Genomic DNA, 19,357 nt, shown 5'->3' with positions numbered 1-19,357 from the left:
ACTTACGCAAATATCCAAGCCATGTTTATTTACTAGGATGACTTATTTTGCAAACGGATTAGTCTGAATTTGGCTGCATCTGGTAGAAACGAGGATGACTGTACAGAATGAAAAAAAAATGTTTCAATAGCACACCTTTGTGGACGTTAGACTCTAACACGGTTCACTGTAAACTGAACTAGATCCTGAATTCTTCTAGTTTCTTCCAGCATCTGGCTACAACTCTCCAAACTAATGTTTTCAGTGTTTCTCCTGCCTTTCTGAGCTGGACTCATGGGCAATTAAACAGTCCCTTTTCCTTTATAAAGCCCCACAAACTGAATATGAACGACTTGAAAGAAAGCACCACAACAACTCATATATGTATAATCATTGAACCTCGGGTGGTGTGGCCACTCAGGAAGAAAGATATTCAGCTGGATTCGAACTGTAGAACAGAAAACACCATCAGATTGCCCCTGTCTGCCTTCCTGGCATCTAAGGATGCTTCAAGCTGGGCGATTACAAGTCTCAGCTAGGTGGCCTGTGAACGCAGAAACTGGGTTTCTAATTTGTTCTAATCGTCAACCATTGTTTTTCCTTTTCTCTCCATAGAAATGCCTCTTTTTAATTTTTTTTTTGTTTATCTACTTTTTTGAGAGTGAGAGAGAGCAAACATGAGTGAGGGAGGGGCGGGGGGGGGGGAGAGAAGAGAACCCCAAGCAGGCTCCTTGCTATCAGCGTGCAGAGTGCAACATGGGGCTCGGTCTTAAGAACTGTGAGATCATGATCTGAGCCAAAACCAGGAGCTGGATATTCAACTGAGCGAGCCACCCAGGTGCCCCCAAAATGCCTCTTGTTTCACATCTGATTACTCAAACCCCAGGCCTGCCTTGCGCAACTGTCTCCTGAAATGAGTTTGAACTGACGGAATGTCAGGACTGAGACTGGCTCCTTGAGATAAAACAATCTACCAACTCAGCTTCTGGACTGTGACATTCCTTGGAGAAGTTCAAAGGCAGGACCGCAGGAGACCAAACTGGACCTCCCCCAACTGTGTCTCTTCAAATGCAGATTGCTGTACGCTGATTGTTTTTTACATGTTCATTTATTTTTGAGAGACAGAGCATGAGCATGAGCCGGGGAGGAACATAGGGCGGGACACACAGAATCGGAAGACAGGCTCCAGGCTCTGAGCTGTCAGCACAGAGCCCAACGCGGGGCTTGAACTCGTGAACCACAGGATCACAACCTGAGCTGAAGTTAGACGCTTAACCCACTGAGCCACCCAGGTGCCCCCAGGCAGATTATTGTTACGAAACAGAAGTTTCAAGAAGAAACTCTGACCATCCCACTAGCTGTCTAAAAGAATTCAGACAGAGGACCTGCTGGTGGGAAGGGAGCTGTCCCCACAGACAATCACAACATAGTATGAATGAGGGCTCTGCATGCCTTGTAAGCCATGATTGGCGGATAGCCCGGAGGCCTCCTATTCTTATGAGGCCCCTGCAGGTATGTGATTAAATTTGACTTTCTGCTTTTGATCTGTCTCATGTCAAGTTAAATCAGCCAAAAGAACCTTGAAGGGTAGAGACGAAGAAGATGGTTTTTGTCACCTAAGTAAACAAGGACATCCTTACTGAAAAGAATTCATGCCACTAAGCTGGGGGTGCAGTGAGCTTTGGTGGTGCCTTCTCACCAGCCCCCTGCTCTTTCAAAAGAATAGATAAATGTCCAGTCGGATTTTCTGCCCCAAAGAAGATGGGAACATACATTTTTCTAGAGAAGACACGCAGAGGGCCTAACAGGCACGAGAAAGATATTCGGCATCACCGCTCATCAGGGAAACGCAAATCAGAACCAGTGAGATACCACCGCGCACCAGTTAGAACGGCCAGTGTGAGACAGACAAGAGGCAACAGGAGTTGGCGAGGCTGCAGAGAAGAGGATGCCCGTGCTCGGTTGGTGGGAATGCAGACAGATGCAGCCACTGTGGAAAACAGAATGGAGGTTCCTCGAAAAACTAACACTCGAGCTACCCTCTGATCCAGCCATTCCACTTCTGGGTATTTAATTGGAGGAAAAGGAAACCATGAACTTAAAAAGATATCCCCACTGTCATGTTTATACTGCAGCGTTATTTACAGTAGCCAAGATACAGAAACAAAGTGTTAATGGATAACGGAGATGTGGTGTATCTATACCCCAGAATACTATGTAGCTATAAAAACTAATGAAATCTTGCCATTTGTGACAACGTGGATGGGCCCTGAGGACATAATGCTAAGTGACATAAGTCAGAGAAAGACAAATACCATATGACCTCACGTCCATGGGAAATGTAGAAAAAACAAAAAGACAAGATCATAGATGCAGATAGGTGGTGGGGGTAATGGCCGACGGGGGTCAAAAGGGTCCAGATTTCCAGGTGTAAAATAAATGTTCACACAAACACTCTACACGAGAATGTAAATAGTAGCTTTATTTGTAATAGATTGTCTGTGCGCCCCATCCCAATTAACCTACCCCCAAAGTGATGTTGGTAGGAGTGGGGGGGGGGTCTTTGGCAGGTGACGAGGTCATGAGGGAAGAAATCCCACAAATGGGATTAGTGTCCTTATAGGGAAAGATCCCAGGGGCGCCTGGGGGGCTCAGTTGGTTAAGCGTCCAACTTCGGCTCAGGTCGTGATCCAGTGGTTCACAAGTTCAATCCCCAATCTGAGCTGTCAGCTCAGAGCCTGGAGCCTGATTCTGATTCTTTGTCTCCCTCTCTCCTCTCTGTCCCTCCCCTGCACACACTCTGTCTCTCTCTCTCAAAAATAAACCTTAAAAAACAATAATACAATTAAAAAAATTTTTTTAATGATAAAATAAATTGCCAACGGTGGGGAAACCTGGGTGAGAGTGACGTTCCAACTTCTCCCAACAGAAAAAGTTGGTTAAAGAAAACAGATAAATAACCTCACAGCTAAATGGGATCGTAACAACTGCTCAATAATATGGAAGCGGCTATTTCTCATTATTTGTTCTGATCATGGAAATGACTCAACCTTCAGCAATGCCCTTGGGTTCAAAAAGTCTACACAATACAGAAAAAAACAGATAAACTAGAAAGTGAAACTTACATAATTCCACCCCCCACGGCTAAGTCAATGGATTATATTCTGGACCATTCCCTACCCCTGTGCGAACACTTATTTTATAATTTCCTGGGGACAGGAGATGACGCCCCACATTCCAGTAATGGGGTCGTTGTCCATACCCCCTGGACTTCCTTCTGCGTCAAGCTCACCCTACAGTGCTCTTCTGAATGGCCGTGAGCCGCTCTGCAACCCGGATGTAGCAACTCACTGGCCATTTTAAGCTATTGCCATTTCTCCCTGCAACCCACACCCTCGATGCCCGTGTGAGCACTTCTGCAGGACAGATCGCGGCTGCAGGACTGGAAGTGCAGGGGCACATTGCCAAGGAGTCCCCTCACTGCCAAATCACCCCGAATGTCCCCGGAATTGCCTGGCTCCACCCTCCCCTGAGGCAGCCGGGGGTGTGATACCCCCCACGCCTGCCCTCACCTCCCTGGTGACTCTGCCCTTGATCAAGGCAGGTGGGTGGCCATTGTGACAGCACAGATCGGGGAGCCATTGTGACATCACAGCGGGTGTTTGAGATGACAGGAGCCAGGCCGGGAGAGGGTGTGCGACGTGTCAAAAATCATACCATGGCCTGTTTCACGTTTGGAAAATGACAGTAAAAGAGTTTATCATGGAAGCATCCATCTGTCATTCGTTTCAACAAAAACATTTGGGTTTCTTTTGTGTGCCGGGCGGGGGGACGACATTCAGGTCCTCATCTCCCGGAACTTACGTTCTACCTGGAGATGGAGAACAAGCAGCGAGGCCCAGCCAGTGGCCAGCACAGCGTCCGGCGTCCTTCCTGACAGCCAGCCGCTGGAGCAAACCCCAACACTTCCGGTCCGGAGGAGCCCCGATGGCCCACCTCCTCTCTCCGGCCTTGCAACCTATTTCTACGGTGACTCGATTCATGCAGGGTCTCCTCCGCTAAACAGGAAGGTTTGCTTTCGGTTCCAAGCTTTTCCTGTCCCACCGCCAAGTCTTCAAACCAGTGCCCCCTCCACCCCCCCACTAAGTCTCCGCTCACATGTCCCCTCCTCAGGGTGGCCCCTTCTCAGACGGTGTCGTGTGAGCTTCCTGCCAGCCACCCTGCCCGCTGCCAGCCATCGCGTCCCCCCTGCTCTGGGGCAGGCCGCCCAAGAATCATGCTCCCCGTCCACAACATGACGCTGCAGCAGCCCAGGGACTTGACCTCTGGGCCTGCCTTGTGCCCCAGAGGCCACGTGGCCAGCTCGCCGAGGCATGGGGACAAAAGTGGAGGGGGTCGCTCCTGGGTCAAGGCAGAAATAGAGGAGCCTTCTCTAGTCTCCCTGTGTGCAGGGGCTGGACATGGAGGTCCAGGACGCCCTCGACGCTGTGTGTCCGCTCAGCCCTGAACGACTGTGTGGGGCAGAGCCACCTGGCCCTCCTCAAATGAACGCCCACACGGCCCAGATGTTGGCACAGCTCTCAGCACAAACGTCACCTCCTCAGAAGGTGTCTCCCAGGGGTGTCCGGGCGGCTCAGTTCAATGTCAGCTCAGGTCATGATCTCATGGTTTATGGGTTCAAGTCCCGCATCAGGCTCTGTGCTGACAGCTCAGAGCCTGGAGCCTGCTTCAGATTCTGTGTCTCCATCTCTCTCTGCCCCTACCCTGCTCTGTCTCTCTCTCTCTCTCTCTCTCTCTCTCTCTCTCTCTCAAAAATAAATGTTAATTATTTTTAATTGGATCTATACATGAGACAATAAACGGAAAGGTACTAACTCGTTATGTACTAGGTGTAGCTCTCTTAGTATTATATGGACATTAGCTTCTAAGTCATGGTTTTCCCACCTTATTATGGGTTGGAGAATAGGGTTCTGGAAGTTTCTGGCTGCATTCCCTCTGGAGGAAAATGCACTAACTATCCACTGGCCCCTTTCTCCCACCAAAGAACCCAGCTTTGTCCCGAGGGGCCGGGTGCTCTTGAAGCAAGGCAAATAATCCGAAGGGAAGTTCTGGGTGGGGTGTCTGGGAAAGCTCTTTACAGGGTAATGAGTCCTTTTGTCCCTCTCCTCCTCTTCCCTCCTGCTTGGACAGTGGATACGGCTGCATTTCCAGCAGGGCTGAGGCTAGCCCTGGGTGCGCTTTTGTTCGAATTAGAAAAAGACCTCTACTGTGAGCAGTCAATTAGAAAACAGCTCCTGTGGGCAGAAGCCCGCCTGTGCGCGCTGGGCCTGGCTTGGCACACAGAGCACAGGCTGGATGTCAGTCCCCATTCAATCCCTCGGAGAGCTCTGAGCAGTACACAAAATGCACAACTGTCCATGGCAGCCCTGGGTTTGGACTAGGAGGCCCGCGGGTACGGAAAGCACTTGAGGGCAGAGCCGAAAGATAAAAAGGAAGCCTGGGCCCTTCGGAAAGGGGGAGCCCTTATACCAGCCCTGGAGGGCTTTCCTCTTGATTTCTCTTCTTTTTTAAAAAATAGTTTTGATAATTTATTTTGAAATAACTCCAAAGTCACAGAAAAGTTGCAAAAACCATACAAAGAACTCCCCTTCGCCCAGGTGGGTCAAGTGTTAACATTCTATTCCACTGACTCCAATAATCCTTCCTCTGTACTTTCCGTTTCCCTACGTAGGATACACACCCACCACCACTTTCTTTTTCTGAATCGCTTGAGAGCAGTTGGCAAAATGATGTCCCTCAAGGACCCGATGCACGAAAGCGCCTCTGACTTCCTTTTTTAAAGTGTGTATTTATTTTTGAAAGCGGGTAGGGGAGAGAGGGAGAGAGTGGGCGTGTGAGTGGGGGAGGGGCAGAGAGAGGAGGACAGAGGACCAAGCAGGCTCTGTGACAGCAGCGAACCTGGCTTGTGAGCTCATGGCCTGAGCCCAAGTTGGACACTCAGCCGACTGAGCCACCCAGGCTCCCCAGCACCTCTAACTTCTCAAGTAAAATGTAAAACTTACATCCAGAAGTCAGTCACGTTGGTTTTCTGTTATAACTAATTAAATCTTAGGCTACCTTCTACCCTCTTTATCCCTCGAACTCATGCGGGTCTCGAGAAAGATCCCACAAAGGTCAGAGCGGGCAGACCCCATCTTGCCCAAGCCCCCCTGTGCTCTCCCCACCCACGGGGGTCTCTTTCAATTCCTTACACTCGACCAGCACCTCTCAAACTCAGGACTTTTCTCAATCGAGGTGAAATTCACATAATATAAAATCCACCATTTTATGACTTATTTTAAGTAAGTTCCACGCCCAGCATGGAGCCCAACACAGGGCTTGAACTCATGGCCCTGAGATCTAGAGTCAGACGTTTCATGGACCGACCCCCCCCCCATGCCCCCAAATTCATTTTAAAGTGATTCAGGGGAGGCGCCTGGGTGGTTCAGTCAATTAACTGTCTGGCTCTTGACCTTGGCTCAGGTCATGATCTCATGGGTTCGTGAGTTCGAGTCCTCCATTGGGTCTGCCTGGGATTCTCTCTCTCTCCCTCTCTCTCTGCCCACCCCCCCCCCCCGGCCCCATGCATGCTCTCTCTCTCTCTCAAAATAAATAAACTTAAAAAATTGATTCAGGGACATTTCGTGTGTTCACACCATTGTGAACAACGCCTGCCGAGTTCCAAATATTTCCATTGCCCCAAAGGGAAGCCCTGTGCCAGCTAAGCACTCACTCCTGGGCTCTCTGCTCCTGAGCCTCGGCTGGTGGGAGGGGCCCTGGTGACCCTGTGCCCAGGCCAGGCCCCACCCGGCTCTCACTAAGGGCCTCCCACACGCCCATATATGGACGCGATCAGGACAGCTCTGGCAGGGTCTGTGAGGTCAGGGCCTCTGTGACCTCACAGTGCCCAGGGGGCCCCCCTGTGTCTATAAGAGGCCCTCGCACGGCCCCTCCAGCTCACAGCCCACCAAGTTCCACCTGCTCACAGGTTGGCTGGCTCAATCAAGGTAGACCTCCTGCTCTGAGCATCCGGGCCCGATCCACCCAGCACCATGGCCAGATACAGATGCTGCCGCAGTCCGAGCAGGAGCAGGTGCCGCCGCCGCAGACGCCGGTGCCGCAGCCGAAGGAGGCGGTGCTGCAGGAGGAGGAGGAGGAGAGGTAAGGCGTGTGCTCCGTGGTTGGGGGGGGGGGAGCTGGGGCGGGGTCCCATGGCCCTGCTGAAACCCCCTCTCTCTGCCGCTCCCCTCAGTGTGCTGCCGCCGCTACAGGTCAAGGTGTAGGAGAAGATGAACAACACGGCCACACCCAAGTCCACTGCACTCCGGCCTGGACTCCTCCCAGCTAGTCAAGCCCGACCTGCCGCCTCAGTGAACACGCACCCGGCATCATGACCCAAACAGGAGCCTGCTAACAAACAATGCCGCCTGTCAATAAATGATGAAAAAAGAGCTGCCATCTTGTGTGTCTGCCTTGATGGGGGCTCGGGGTGCAGGAGGCTTGGGAGGGTGCTGGGAAGAGGGGACACGAGGCGACGGTCACCGGATCTTGCTCCAAAGTCTCTGCTATGCTCTGGCACCCACCAGACTCTGCTCCGGTGCCAGCCAGCCCTGTGACTCCCACCCAGCGGGGACGGGAACAGGTCCTGGCTCCTGAGGGCTTCTCCCCGGCTGTGCTCAGTGCACAGCTTGGACTGGGCCACAGACCTGGCTCAGGACGTGCTCCCTGCCCCACGGAGAGCCAGGGAAAACTTCACCGCCCACCCAGGTTTCTGCTTCCTGCTCTGGGCACATAACCGCCTGACAAGTTGGGGGACAGTGATGGTACCTTGTCCAGGCAGCAGCTGAGCTAAGCTGAATGGCTCCCTAGCTCGGGGCAGAAGAAAACTTGCCCATCTCCTCTGCCCACTAAACTGGCAGAGTGCCCTGCAGGCTTAAAATCTGCGGGTACCCCGAGGGTTTAAGATCCCGGTGAGGTGTGGACATGGCTCACGAGACACTTGGGAAGCAGACTCGGTCAGGTCCCTTGACACACCACCACACGGTGGCAAGGCCCAGACCTCTCTGCCATCACCTTGGGCATCACGCATTCAGGAGCCAGTCTTTACAGGTAAGGACACGGAATGGGACTGGATACGGGCAGGATGGCTGGACACAGATCCCTCCCCTTCCCCCACAGCCCGGGACACCCGAGTACAAGGGTGGAATCAAGCCCTCAGTCGCCACCATTAACAAATCCCCACAAACCTCATTGTTTAACACGCACATTTATTAGCTTGCATTCTGGAAGCTCTGGGGTTCTTGACTTTCCCAGCTCCTAGAGGCCCCACCTGCGTTCCCGCACTGGGTCCACCCAAATACTCCGGGATGATCTCCCATCTCCCAGCCGGAGAGCCCCCTGTGCCTCAGGTCACGTCCACAGGGTAAGGGGTTGTACCGCTGCCCCGACTGGATTTTAATTTTTTTAATGGTTTTTTTTTTTTTTTTTTTTATTGAGATAGAGTGACAGCACGAGCAGGGGAGGGTCAGAGAGAGAGAGGGAGACACAAGAACTCAAAAACAGGCTTCAGGCTCTGAGCTAGGTGTCAGCACAGAGCCTGACACGGGGCTCAAACCCATGAACCGTGAGATCATGACCTGAGCCGAAGCTGGACGCTCAACCAACTGAGCCACCAGGCGCCCCTGATTCTGGATCTTAAGGGATCCTCCACAGGACAGTGAGGCCCAGGAGAAAGGATCAGGATACCTTTGGACGGGAGCACCACCTGGGCTGGGAAGGGGTTGGAAGGCCCAGGGCACAAACTGATGCCCAGCTTTGCCCTCTTTGTGCAGCCCCGTGTGTGCAGCCACATCCCCTCTTTATGGGAAGCAGGAATCGGAAAGTAAATGAACTCAGTGACAACCCCTCACAAAACCAGATCGAGGCACAGCCCCAGGGTGCCGAGGCAGCTTCAGGAACAAGTGTGTGAGGCTCACACCAGCTGAGATGGAGAGTCCCACGCGCCCCAAGGGGCCAGGGACATGCATGTTCTTTTAGGCAAGGCAAGGGCATGGCTTCCCCTTTCAGGCCCTGCCTGCTGTAAAGGGACCACCGGTGTGGGAACAATGGTAGGGTGGGGCCACCGAGTCATAGTGGAGGGGGGGGGCCTTCATATACAAGTGCACAAAGACTGGCCAGCAGAGCAGACGAATGTTAACAGCAAGAGCAGGTGGGCAGGCCTCAGCCCTCCTCCCTTGCCCCTGCCTTCAGCCGAAGCCACCTGTCCTGGGAACATGACCCGCCACCGTGTGAACAGGGGGAGTGAAGCCCCCCGGCGGGGGTGGGAGCAGGAGCAGACAGAGGACCCGGAGGATGTCCAGGCAGAAGGGGGGACCCACAGAGAGCGCCACTACAGACACCAGCGCTGCTCCCTAAGGAGGCGGTACAGGGTCCGCAGGCGGCGGAGACGCACCTGCAGGGGCCGCCAGAGAGGTGGGGCCCATCCGCCCTCCCCTGGGACCCACCCCCAGCCCCACCCCTGCCCCTGGTGCTACCGGGGTGGCTCTGGGACCCAACCCCTGGGGTCCACCCCCCAGCCCCACTCCTGCCCCTGGCACGCTAAGTCTGGCCATGGGACCCCGCCCCGTGACCCCCCGGAGCCCCGTAACCAGAACTCCTTTCCAAAAGGCTACAGAAGGGTCAGGGGGAGGAGATGCAAGAGCCGACACTAAGCTTTCCTGGGCCCATCACACCCCTGGAAGGAAATGAAGGAAAAAGCACCCGTCAGAGAGCCACCTCGAGAGACCAAAGCGATCCCCCCCGACGCTGGATGCCCACCCCACTCCACCCCCCTGGAGTCGGTCAGGAGCCCACAGCCTCTTGACTAAAATGCGCAAAAGTCATCTGCCGAATAAAGCCTGACATAACAGACTTGCCGTCCAGGCTCTCCTTTATAGGCACGGACACAAAACGTACACAGAAGAAACGGTACCCTCCTGTTGGGTACCGTTAGGGAAAGTGTGGGTTCTGCGGAGATGGGAAGGGTTTTTGTTTTGTAAGAGAGAGTGAGCCTGGAGGAGGGGCTTGAACAGTGAGATCACCACAAACTTTAAAATCCCTGTCGGCAAGGCTATGCTCCTTCTGGAGGCTCCAGGGCAGAACTGGTCCAGTCACGGGCCTGTTCCCATGGGGGCCCACCCAGATCACCCAGCCACGCGTCCTCACCTCGAGAGCCCTGAGGATTTGGAGCAGAAAAAGGATCTATCCTAAGTGCTCCCCACCCCCGCCCCCCGGGCTGAAATAGAGACTTGACTCACAGCATATACACAGAGCACACGCTACAAGTGCACGTGTGTAGTCTCGCTCCGCCCTCAGCTCAAGAACCCAGATGTGTCTAGCCCCTCTCATCTTTCATCCAACTCCCCCCAAAAGTAACCACTATTCTGACCCATCTTCACATAATGGCAGCAGCCCTCTGGCGGCTAGGTCTTTCTGGAATCTGGGGAGGAGTCTATGGGCTTTCCTGCTTCTGCACATTCTATCCCCAACTGTCACCCCAGCTAAAAGGGGCACTTTTGTCAGCACAGATGAGGCAACATGGCCGGGCAAGGCGGCCGGCCTGGAATTCTGAGTGGCCCGGAGGTGGGAGGACCTCAGGGGGCTGCTGGTGGCTGAGGTATGAGTCAGACTCCGCTATCCAAGGGTGGGGGTGGTGCCCCAGGGGCGCCTTTGTGATGTCAGCGCTCTGCCTATGTCCTCACAGCCCTTCCACTGCCCCCACCTGCAGTGGCCTTCCCTCCCAGTCTGGAGAGGCAGCCAAAGAGGGCTATGGGTTCCCGCTGCACCAAGCTCGGCACAGGCCACAGCCGGGGCCACGAATCCTCCATGAAGAAGCTCATGGCCTGTGTGAGCCGGGATAACTTTTCCTTGTCGTCCGAGGAGGAGAGAGAGGAGGAGGAGGAGGAGGAGGAAGAGGAGGAAGAGGAGGAGGAAGAGGCAGAGGAGGAGGAGGAGGAGGAAGAGGAGGAGGACGAGCTCCCGATGCAGGGCAAGCTGCTGCTGATGGAGCCCGAGCGGCAGGAGGAGGAGGACGGTGCCGAAGGGAGTCCCGTGGCCCCGCAGAGCCCCGAGCCCAAGCAGACGCGCTCCTGACCCACGACAGGGGCCCCCGGAGAGGTTCCCGCCACGGCTCCAGCGAGAGGAACTTTCAGAAAAGAGTCAATAAAAAGTCTCCTTGGACCTCTCCTCTCTGGTCTCTCTACACCTGGCCTACGGTGCCATGCGTGCGTGTGTGAGCCTGGGGAGGTAGGGCGGGGGAAGCGAGCTGCCCCTACCCCCGCCCCCGCCCCCGCCATGACCTCTCAGCCACTCTCCCTGCTTCGGGGGGTAGGAAACGCGGTGGCCAAAACTGGGAGTCAGCCAGTTCTGTGGGGGGTGGGGGGTGGGCAGGGGAAGCGGGGGCAGAGTCCTCTTTGGGTCTGAGCAGACGCAGGCCAAGAACACACGACTTGACGGGCCAGTGAGCTTAGGAGCTCAGCAGACCTGGGCTCGAATGTCCTTCTGCTGGCTGTGTGACCTTGAGCATGTCCCCATCTGCCTGCCCCTCCCTGAGATTCACTGCTACCCTAAGGTTGTCGTCACGGTGGTGTTGAGCCGGTGAGTGTTTAATTAAGACAGGAGGCACCACTGGGGTCACTCATGGTGGCTGCATCTGGCCACACTGGGCCCAGTCTTGGGGTCTGAGCCTGCGGAGGGGCCGCGGGTCCTCGGCCACCACTGCCGCCACTGCTCCCGTCTGCACAGCAAGGCGACCCGCTGTGCCCCCCGCCGCCATAGGCTGACTTCTGCCTTCATCGGGGTCCAGATGCCGATGCCCCCATCACAGCAAGGGGAGTGGGAGCCCCAAGAAGCCGCCAGGCCCAGACGCAGAACCCGGGCCCTTGTGCTGGCCTTCGAGAAGCACTGGACGCATTGCCAGTCCTGCCCTGGCTCTCTTAACCCTTCTCTTGCCAAAAGAAATGACCAATGAGTTCTTGCCCCGCCTCTCTTGGTCCCCTGAACACCAGGCATCTGGGCCGGAGAAGGATCCGGATCAGGGCTGCTGGGAAGGGGGGGCGGTGTGTGTGTGAGATGGACGGTATTTGCAGGAGGTCCTCAGGGCAAGGAGAGGCCCTGAGCTACTCCAAGGAGGGCCCGCAGCAGGTGGAGGGGAAGCGAGGGCAGGGGGAAGAGGCCTGCAGTCCAGGGCTCCCACCCGCACACCCCGACCAAGGCACTTGGTGAGACAATCCCATCCTTCTGTCCACGCCCCATTCAGTCCACTGCACGGGGTCACCAGGGGGCTGGGGGGCACAGGGCTGCCTATAGAAAGCGTGGGGCCTGGAGGCCAGCCACACAAGAAGGGCTCAGTAAATGAGAGCAGATTCCACCACAACCAAGGGGCCAGGCTTATGAATCACCTGCAAGAAAAGCAGGAGGCAGTGAACCCTCCAACTAGAGGCAAACTTGTACGTGAACAGGAGACAAAAGCAGGGGGTTGGCTGGGAGGGCTGCCGGGGGGGGGGGGGGGGGGGGGGGGGGGGGGGGGGGGGGGGGGCGGCTCTCAGGGGCAACCGGGCAGCTCAGGTTCCCTAGAATCCCACGAAGGAAGGAATGACGTCCCCTTGTTAGATAAGGAAACTGAGCCCCGAAATCCAAAATACTCCACCCAAGATTGGACATCAGTCCCAACCAGGGTTGGAACCAGGTTCTAAATCCCCCAGCTGGAAACCCCGCTGGGGGGTGAGCTCACCAGGCAGACCGCCGTCAGTCCGGCCGGTGAGTCTTATCCACTCAGCGTCTGCCCACCCGCCCGTCTGGCTGTGCCCCTGATCGGCCACCCACCGGGGTCAGAGAGGTGCTCCGGGCGTCCAGCTGCGTGGGGGTCATAAGGGAACGCGGTGGGGAGGCTTGGACAGAGGGTATGGGGGTCTTTCTGGGGGCTGGCCCTGAGCCAGGCACTGGTCACAGATTCTCTAATTCCTCTGACACCCTGGGAGGTAGGTGTTCTTAGTGTCCCTGTTTTACAAAGGCAGAGAACTTGGAGAGGCGAATGCCCAGGTGAGCGACCAGAGGAAATCAGACAGCAGATCTGGGAGGTGGACCCAGCTCTAGCCCATGCAAGGGTCCCTATTGCTGGCTTGTGCTTTTTTTTTTTTTAAGTTTTATTTATTTTTGAGAGAGTCTGAGAGAGCATGAATGGAGGGGGAGCAGAGAGAGAGAGAGAGAGAGAGAGAGAGAGAATCCCAAGTAGGCTCCAGGCTGTCAGCGCAGAGCCTGACATGGGGCTTGAACCCACAAACTGTGAGATCGTGACCTGAGCCAAAACCAAGAGTCGGATGCTTAACCGACTGAGCCACCCGGGCGCCCCGAGGGTCCCTACTTGTAGCCAGCAGATGGGACTTTCCCAGGGTGCCCCCTGAAAGCGGCCCCACCCTAGGGTAGGGGTAAGGTGCAGGTGCTTTGTCCACCCCTGGCCAGTCTGTCACACCCTGGTGGCCTGTGCCATCACAATCAGCCCCAACTATATAAGCAGGGGCTGTTGGGGCCTCTGTAAAGCTGGGTGCACTGCAGGAGGAGGAGGCCTCCGGCCCTTCAAGCACAGCCTCCCATGGACACCAAGACACAGAGCCTGCCCATAGCCCACACCCAGCCCCATAGCAACTCTCGACCCCAAAGGCACCCCTGCAACCAGTGCCACTGCAGCCTTCACTGCCACACCTGCAGCCACACCTGCGGCCACACCTGCAGCCGGAGCCGGAGCCGCGCCTCCAACCACAGCCCAACTGGCCCCCAGAGCCAGAGTCCTAACCCCAGCCTGCCCCTGAGGCACCAGAAACACAGCATGCACTCCCACTGCTGTCCCCCGCGACCCACCCCTCACTCCCGCAGCTACCCCAAGAACAGAAAGAATCTGGGAAGGAAGGTGACTAAAAGGAAGGTGGTCAAGAGGAGCCAGCAGGTGTACAAAACAAAGAGGTCGAACACAGGTACCCTGCAAGTGGGTGGGGAGCCGCCCCCGCCCCAGACGAGGGGGGCAGGCCAGCTGGACCTTAGTGGGGAGGGAGGTGAGGGCTGCAGCCTCCAAGCCAGAGCAGAGGAACCACAGGCAAGGATGACGGGGGATGAACTACTGGCTGGTTAACTGGAAGCATGACTGCACCAGCGGAAGGAAGATGTTTGGACTGAGGCTGAATGGGTAGCATGGGTACAGCTCAGGGCAATGATGCGGGGTAAATGGAGGCACTAGGTGAATTCCTGGATGGTCGGGTGGTCACTGGGACGAAGGGACAAAAGGATGTGACAGTCTAAGCTCTATCCACGCCCCCCCTACTTAGTTGCGATGAGCAGTCCAAAACCCAAAGACGGGAGCGATTGCATGAAGCAATCTGTAGTTAAAAGTCCTTTCCCACTCCCATCCCTCAGCGCGGAAATACAACTGAGCCGGCACCCTACGGCACCCTACGGCACCCGACTGCTGTGTCCCGTGTTGGCTGCACCCACGGCGTGCAGGATGGAAGTCCAGCTTTGGGCAGGAACATGTCACAACCGTGATTTCTGTGCAACGTTGATTAAAGCACGATGGGTGACCATTCCTGGTGTCGGCGTGTTGATTTCACCAAAGGGTCACGTGTTTGGGGAGGCCTGGCCTGGAAGCTTAAATCAGGGCAGCGACTGTAAGGGGCAGGGGCAAGCCAATGCCAGCCCTGAGGCAGGAACAAAGGCGGGGGGGACACGCCAAGAAGCCTGGGAATCGGATGGACAAAGGCCCCTTCTGCCCTAGACCCCCCACCTCGGGGCACACAAGTGTGCACACGCACACACGGGCCGCCCACAGGCCCGCACCCTGTTCACGTGACCCACGGGCTGCAGCCAGCACAGAGGCATGGCAGGGGCAGGGGATGTGCTAGGCTCCACGCTGAACCTTGCTGCTCCCAACAAACTTTTCCTAAGGGACCAAGGACATTGTGGGGCCGCGCTGGGCTCTGACCCTGTCCGGAGAAAGAGCAAGGGAGCGAGGCGGTGTCGTGCAGAGCAACATGGAACTGAGGGAAGAACATTCCAGGCCAAAGAAAGCGCGTCCCTTTGCGGGGTCCCCTGTGTTTTTCAAGATGGTGCTCGCTGCCCTGTGGAGCCAGAGCTAACCGGGAACAGAAGAGCCGTTGGCAGCGTGGGGCTGTGGTCTGGACTGAAGCGTTGAATCCGTCTCCTCCTCTGCAAAATGGGTGCACACAGGAGGCACTCAAGGAGCCTTTGCAAAATTAATAAGGCATACGAAGTACCAGATGGTGGGAATGGTTAGGGGCCCATGTAAATTAGCACAAGCCTCTCGGGCTCAGACCCCAGTTCCTAGTTGGGGGAGCTCCAACTAGGCCCATTTCCTCTGAGACTGACCCCCGCCCCGCCCGCCTTGTCTAATCATTTCTCACTTCACAGTCCAGCAGCCCAGTCAAAGCCTGGGCACCTGGATGCTTGGGATTCTCTTCTGTATTTCTGTTGGCAGCTGGGCTTCTGGAACGGAGCGGGCACTTGGAGGTGGGTCAGGCGTGGAAATGCTTGGGGGGCCTGCAGTGGGCAGAAAGGAACCAGGAGAGGGGCCTTAGAGGGCCGCTCACTTCCTGAAACTAATGTCACACTCTATGTCAATTACAGGGTGGCAAGACATGGAAGGTCCCCTCTCAGATCTCTGCTGTGTGGCCTTAGAGAGTCATCTTCCCTCTCTGTGCTCTGGTCTCATCTCCCTAGGGGTTACTGGTGGTGCAGGGTGGGGGGGGTCCCTGAGCTAACGGACCCACAAGCATCCAGGACGGGGCCAGGTCCACGTTCCGCACTTCCTGGGCCCCTGTTCCCCCCGTAGCAGGGACATGTTCCAGGTGGCATCACACGGCGATGAGAGGAGGTGGGGGGGGCCCAGGTGCACTGGGGAAATTACCACTGACTGAGCACCTATGAGGAGCCTGATGCTTTGACATAAAGGTTTCCACTGAATCCACACACCTAAGGCAGGAGGCATCACCACTCTCTCTTTACAGATGAAGAAGCTAAGACTTGGAGGGAAATGGTTCTGAGATCAGACATTTATGTCTTGCCCTAAGCCACCTGGTTTCCTATTGAAAATGCGATGCCATGAAAGTCACGGACATCTCAGGGCAAACGAGTCTGGGGAGCCCTTCTGGGGAGTACAGTTTAAGGGAGCAGGTGGAGGGGCACCCGGGTGGCTCAGTTGGATAAGCATTTGACTTCAGCTCAGGACATGATCTCACGGTTCGTGGGTTCAAGCCCCGTGTCTGGCTCTGTGCTGACAGCTCAGAGTCTGGAGCCTGCTTCAGATTCTGTGTTTCCCTCTCTCTCTGTCCCTCCCCTGTTCATACTCTGTCTCTCAAAAATAAATAAATGAAGGAAAAAAAACAAAGGGAGCAGGTGGAGACAGTCAGAAGATAAGGTCAGGGACTTTGAGTCCCACCCACCAAAGGACCTCCCTGTTCCCTGGACAGTGTCCTTTTATGATATGATCACTGAAGGCGGGAGACCTTCTACTGAGGAGACACGACCTTTGTAATAAGAGGAAGCGACGTGGGAAGCAGACAGACTGCGTCGCATGTGTGGTCGACGGACCCATCCTTAACCCCATGTTTCCAACACTCAGAAAAAAGTCGCACAAGCACACACAGATGGCCAAGTCACACAAAGGACACACCCTTCGAGCCCACTTGGACACGGAGAGTGCCAGGTTCACATGTGGACTCCTCAACACGCCCCCCTCCACCCCACCCCCACACCCCTCCTCGCCCACCGCGGGCTCCCACACGCGGCCCGCTGGCACTCACAGGCGCACAACCCCCCCTCCTCCCCCACCTCGCAGAACGATGACAAGAGGAAAGACAGCAAACCACAGGCTCATTCTTTCACTTGCTTGGTTTCGGGTGGGGAGGCAGCAGTTTGGGGGCAGGTCCGCTGGAAACCCAGATTCAGGAAACAGACACAGGTTCCATTCAGCCGCCGAGAGGGCGATGTAGATTCTGACGGCAACCTGCCTTGCCTTTTTGGTTCAGAGATTTTTAAGTTGGGGTGGAGATCGGGGGTGAGGGGTAGCCTGAGAAATACTGGACCCAGCGTCACCTATGGCCAGGCTGCGTTCCTACAGGCCCCGGGGCAGATCCTGGGTGGAGATGCCCCATCCAAGTACGATTCAGGAGGAAAATCCTCAACCTCCGTAGCCAACCAGCCCCGGATTCGATTCCCGGTTCCCTCATTCCCTCGCTGGATGACCCTAAGCCTGTCTCTTAACCTCTCTGAGCCTTATTTGCACCTCATGCTTTGTGAAGAGGTCCAAGGGACCCCTCGTTCCTGACTGCTGTCTCCCCAGTACTCAGCAGGGTGCCTATTAGGAGCCCAGTGAACATTTGTTGATTCGATTAAAAAAAAGGAGCAGGCATTAAGGTAATGCCACCTGTGTGTCCAAGACTGGACAAGGATGGGTAGTAACAAGTGCTGGTGAGGGCACCGGGGAGCAGACGCAGTTGGCCGTGGCTGCTGAGGGGGTGATCGTGCCTGTGTATGCGGGCAGATGAGCAGGCAGCGTCTACCCACGTTTGAAGTATAAGACATGGTTCTCACACGTGTGCCAGGAAGGGGTGCGGGGAGGTTCAGTGTCACACTGGTGTGTAAGAGCCAAAACCGGGAAATAACTCATGGGGTGCCCGGGGGGCTCAGTCGGTTGAGCATCTGGCTTCGGCTCAGGTCATGATCTCCCAGTTTGTGAGTTCGAGCCCACGTCGGGCTCTACGCTGATAGTGCGGAGGCTGCTTGGGACTCTGTCTCCTTCTCTCTGCCCCTCCCCCGCTTGTGCGTACTTGCTCGCTCTCTCTCTCTCAAAATAAACTTTAAAAATTTTTAAATGTTAGAGATAGGGGCGCCTGGGTGGCTCAGTCGGTTAAACCTCCGGCTTCGGCTCAGGTCAGATCTAACGTTCGTGGGTTCAAGCCCCGTGTCAGGCTCTGTGCTGGGCTCTGTGCTGACGGCTAGCTCAGAGCCTGGAGCCTGCTTCTGGTTCTGTGTCTCCTTCTCTCTCTGCCCCACCTCCTCTCGTGATCTGTCTCTCTCTGTATTAAGAATAAATAAAACATTTAAAAAAATTATTAAAAAAAATTTTTTTAATGTTAAAAATAAAAAAGAATGGGGGTTGGTCTCTCTCTCTCCGGGTCACCAGCCGATGTTGTTGGGTGAAAAGAACACGCTCGGCCAAGATCTATCACTGACAGAGGAAAACAGCCTGCACAGAACAACCCTTTATTCTTACGGGAGGGAAAAGCGCTACGTAAGCGCATAGGAAAAAATCTGGAAGCGCAGCAACCAAGCTGGTGGCTGGGTGACTTCCAGAGATGGGAAGTGCTTGAAGTATGTTATACAAGGAAACGAGAGAGTTAATACGGAGAAAAAAGAAACGCTCATCGGTGAATGTCCAGCAGGTGCATGGCCATGCTTGGCTGACTCTGAAGGGAGCCGGTCCAGGGGTGGTGACGCTCAACTCTGTGGCGGCAGAGAACAGTCACCTGTTCTCAAGCCAATGGCAGCAGCCCCGTTTCTGGGCGTGGCGGGCCGGGAAGGTGGCCCGGAAGGTTGTCCCCACAGGGGCTCATCATTGCAGCCCAGGGACTGCCAAGGCCAGCATGTGGCCTTCCCCCAGCCAAGCCCCTGCCTGTAAACCCTTCCTGCTTCCCTTAACCTTGACTCCTGCCACCTGCCACTCGGGGCCTCACATTTTTGCCTCCAGGCCTTTGCCCATGGCGTGCTCCATCAGTGGCACGCTCCCTTCCTGTCCCTCGGCCAAGCCCTCCCTGTTCTTTAAAATTCAGGTCAAGGATCACCTCCTCCCAGAGCCCTGTCGGGGCCCTGCCCACCTGGCCGGGTGCCCCTCCTGTGCCCGGGCTTCCCAGGTCACGGGCCACGGCCAAGCCTCCGGAGACGAGATGCTGCCGCCTTGACCTGAGAAGGGGGACCGACTCAGGGCGCGGTACCTGCCGCTGGCAGTGACTTTCTCACAGGGAGCGTTCCCGTGAGCGGAGGTCTCGTCCGCAGCCCTGACTCCCAGGGTCCCTGGCTTGCTGTGTGTCCGTTTGCGTGTCTACTTTCCTGGAGCTCTGTCCACTGCCAAAGGGAACTGCTACTGCTTCTTGCTGTCAGCAGCTCACACCTACTTTGCCATGGCGGGTGGGGTGGGGACCAGATCGGCCTATTAAAAGTGTCCTCGGGGATTTAGTAGCGAGGTCCCCAGGGATTTACTGATGCAAAGGCACTGGGGCTGCCAGGCTTGGAGTTGGCG

General features: G+C 55.7%; 2 protein-coding genes and 2 long non-coding RNA genes across 5 annotated transcripts; all 4 read left to right on the top strand.

The window, feature by feature from the left end:
* Positions 1 to 6,735: 6,735 nt before the first annotated feature.
* LOC115299100 lies at positions 6,736 to 7,472 on the top strand. Its single transcript, XR_003911983.1, has 2 exons — positions 6,736 to 7,179; positions 7,271 to 7,472. It is a non-coding gene; the product is annotated as an uncharacterized LOC115299100 (long non-coding RNA).
* A 332-nt stretch (positions 7,473 to 7,804) lies between these two features.
* LOC115299358 lies at positions 7,805 to 9,927 on the top strand. 2 transcript variants are annotated; one of them, XR_003912151.1, is made up of 3 exons: positions 7,805 to 8,127; positions 8,850 to 9,489; positions 9,685 to 9,927. It is a non-coding gene; the product is annotated as an uncharacterized LOC115299358 (long non-coding RNA). The 2 variants fall into 2 exon arrangements; XR_003912152.1 differs by lacking the exon at positions 7,805 to 8,127 and adding an exon at positions 8,377 to 8,440.
* Positions 9,928 to 10,759: 832 nt separating this feature from the next.
* On the top strand, positions 10,760 to 11,240 carry PRM3 (protamine 3). Its single transcript, XM_029949172.1, has one exon. The coding sequence runs from the start codon at positions 10,825 to 10,827 to the stop codon at positions 11,146 to 11,148; it is 324 nt and encodes a 107-aa protein (XP_029805032.1). The 5' UTR covers positions 10,760 to 10,824; the 3' UTR covers positions 11,149 to 11,240.
* Positions 11,241 to 13,574: 2,334 nt separating this feature from the next.
* On the top strand, positions 13,575 to 14,629 carry TNP2 (transition protein 2). The gene is made up of 2 exons (XM_029948795.1): positions 13,575 to 14,024; positions 14,461 to 14,629. The coding sequence occupies exons 1-2, from the start codon at positions 13,646 to 13,648 to the stop codon at positions 14,475 to 14,477; spliced, it is 396 nt and encodes a 131-aa protein (XP_029804655.1). The 5' UTR covers positions 13,575 to 13,645; the 3' UTR covers positions 14,478 to 14,629.
* The last annotated feature ends 4,728 nt before the right edge of the window (positions 14,630 to 19,357 follow it).

Source organism: Suricata suricatta, chromosome 8 (assembly GCF_006229205.1).
Source record: "Suricata suricatta isolate VVHF042 chromosome 8, meerkat_22Aug2017_6uvM2_HiC, whole genome shotgun sequence".
In the NCBI taxonomy this organism is placed as follows: Eukaryota; Metazoa; Chordata; class Mammalia; order Carnivora; family Herpestidae; genus Suricata; species Suricata suricatta.
Note: the sequence above shows the minus strand (reverse complement) of the source record. Positions and strands in the feature narration are given on the sequence as shown.

Excerpts from the sequence above, each read along its gene's own strand:
- PRM3 (XM_029949172.1), top strand. The coding sequence starts at position 10,825 with ATGGGTTCCCGCTGCACCAAGCTCGGCACAGGCCACAGCCGGGGCCAC.
- TNP2 (XM_029948795.1), top strand. The coding sequence starts at position 13,646 with ATGGACACCAAGACACAGAGCCTGCCCATAGCCCACACCCAGCCCCAT.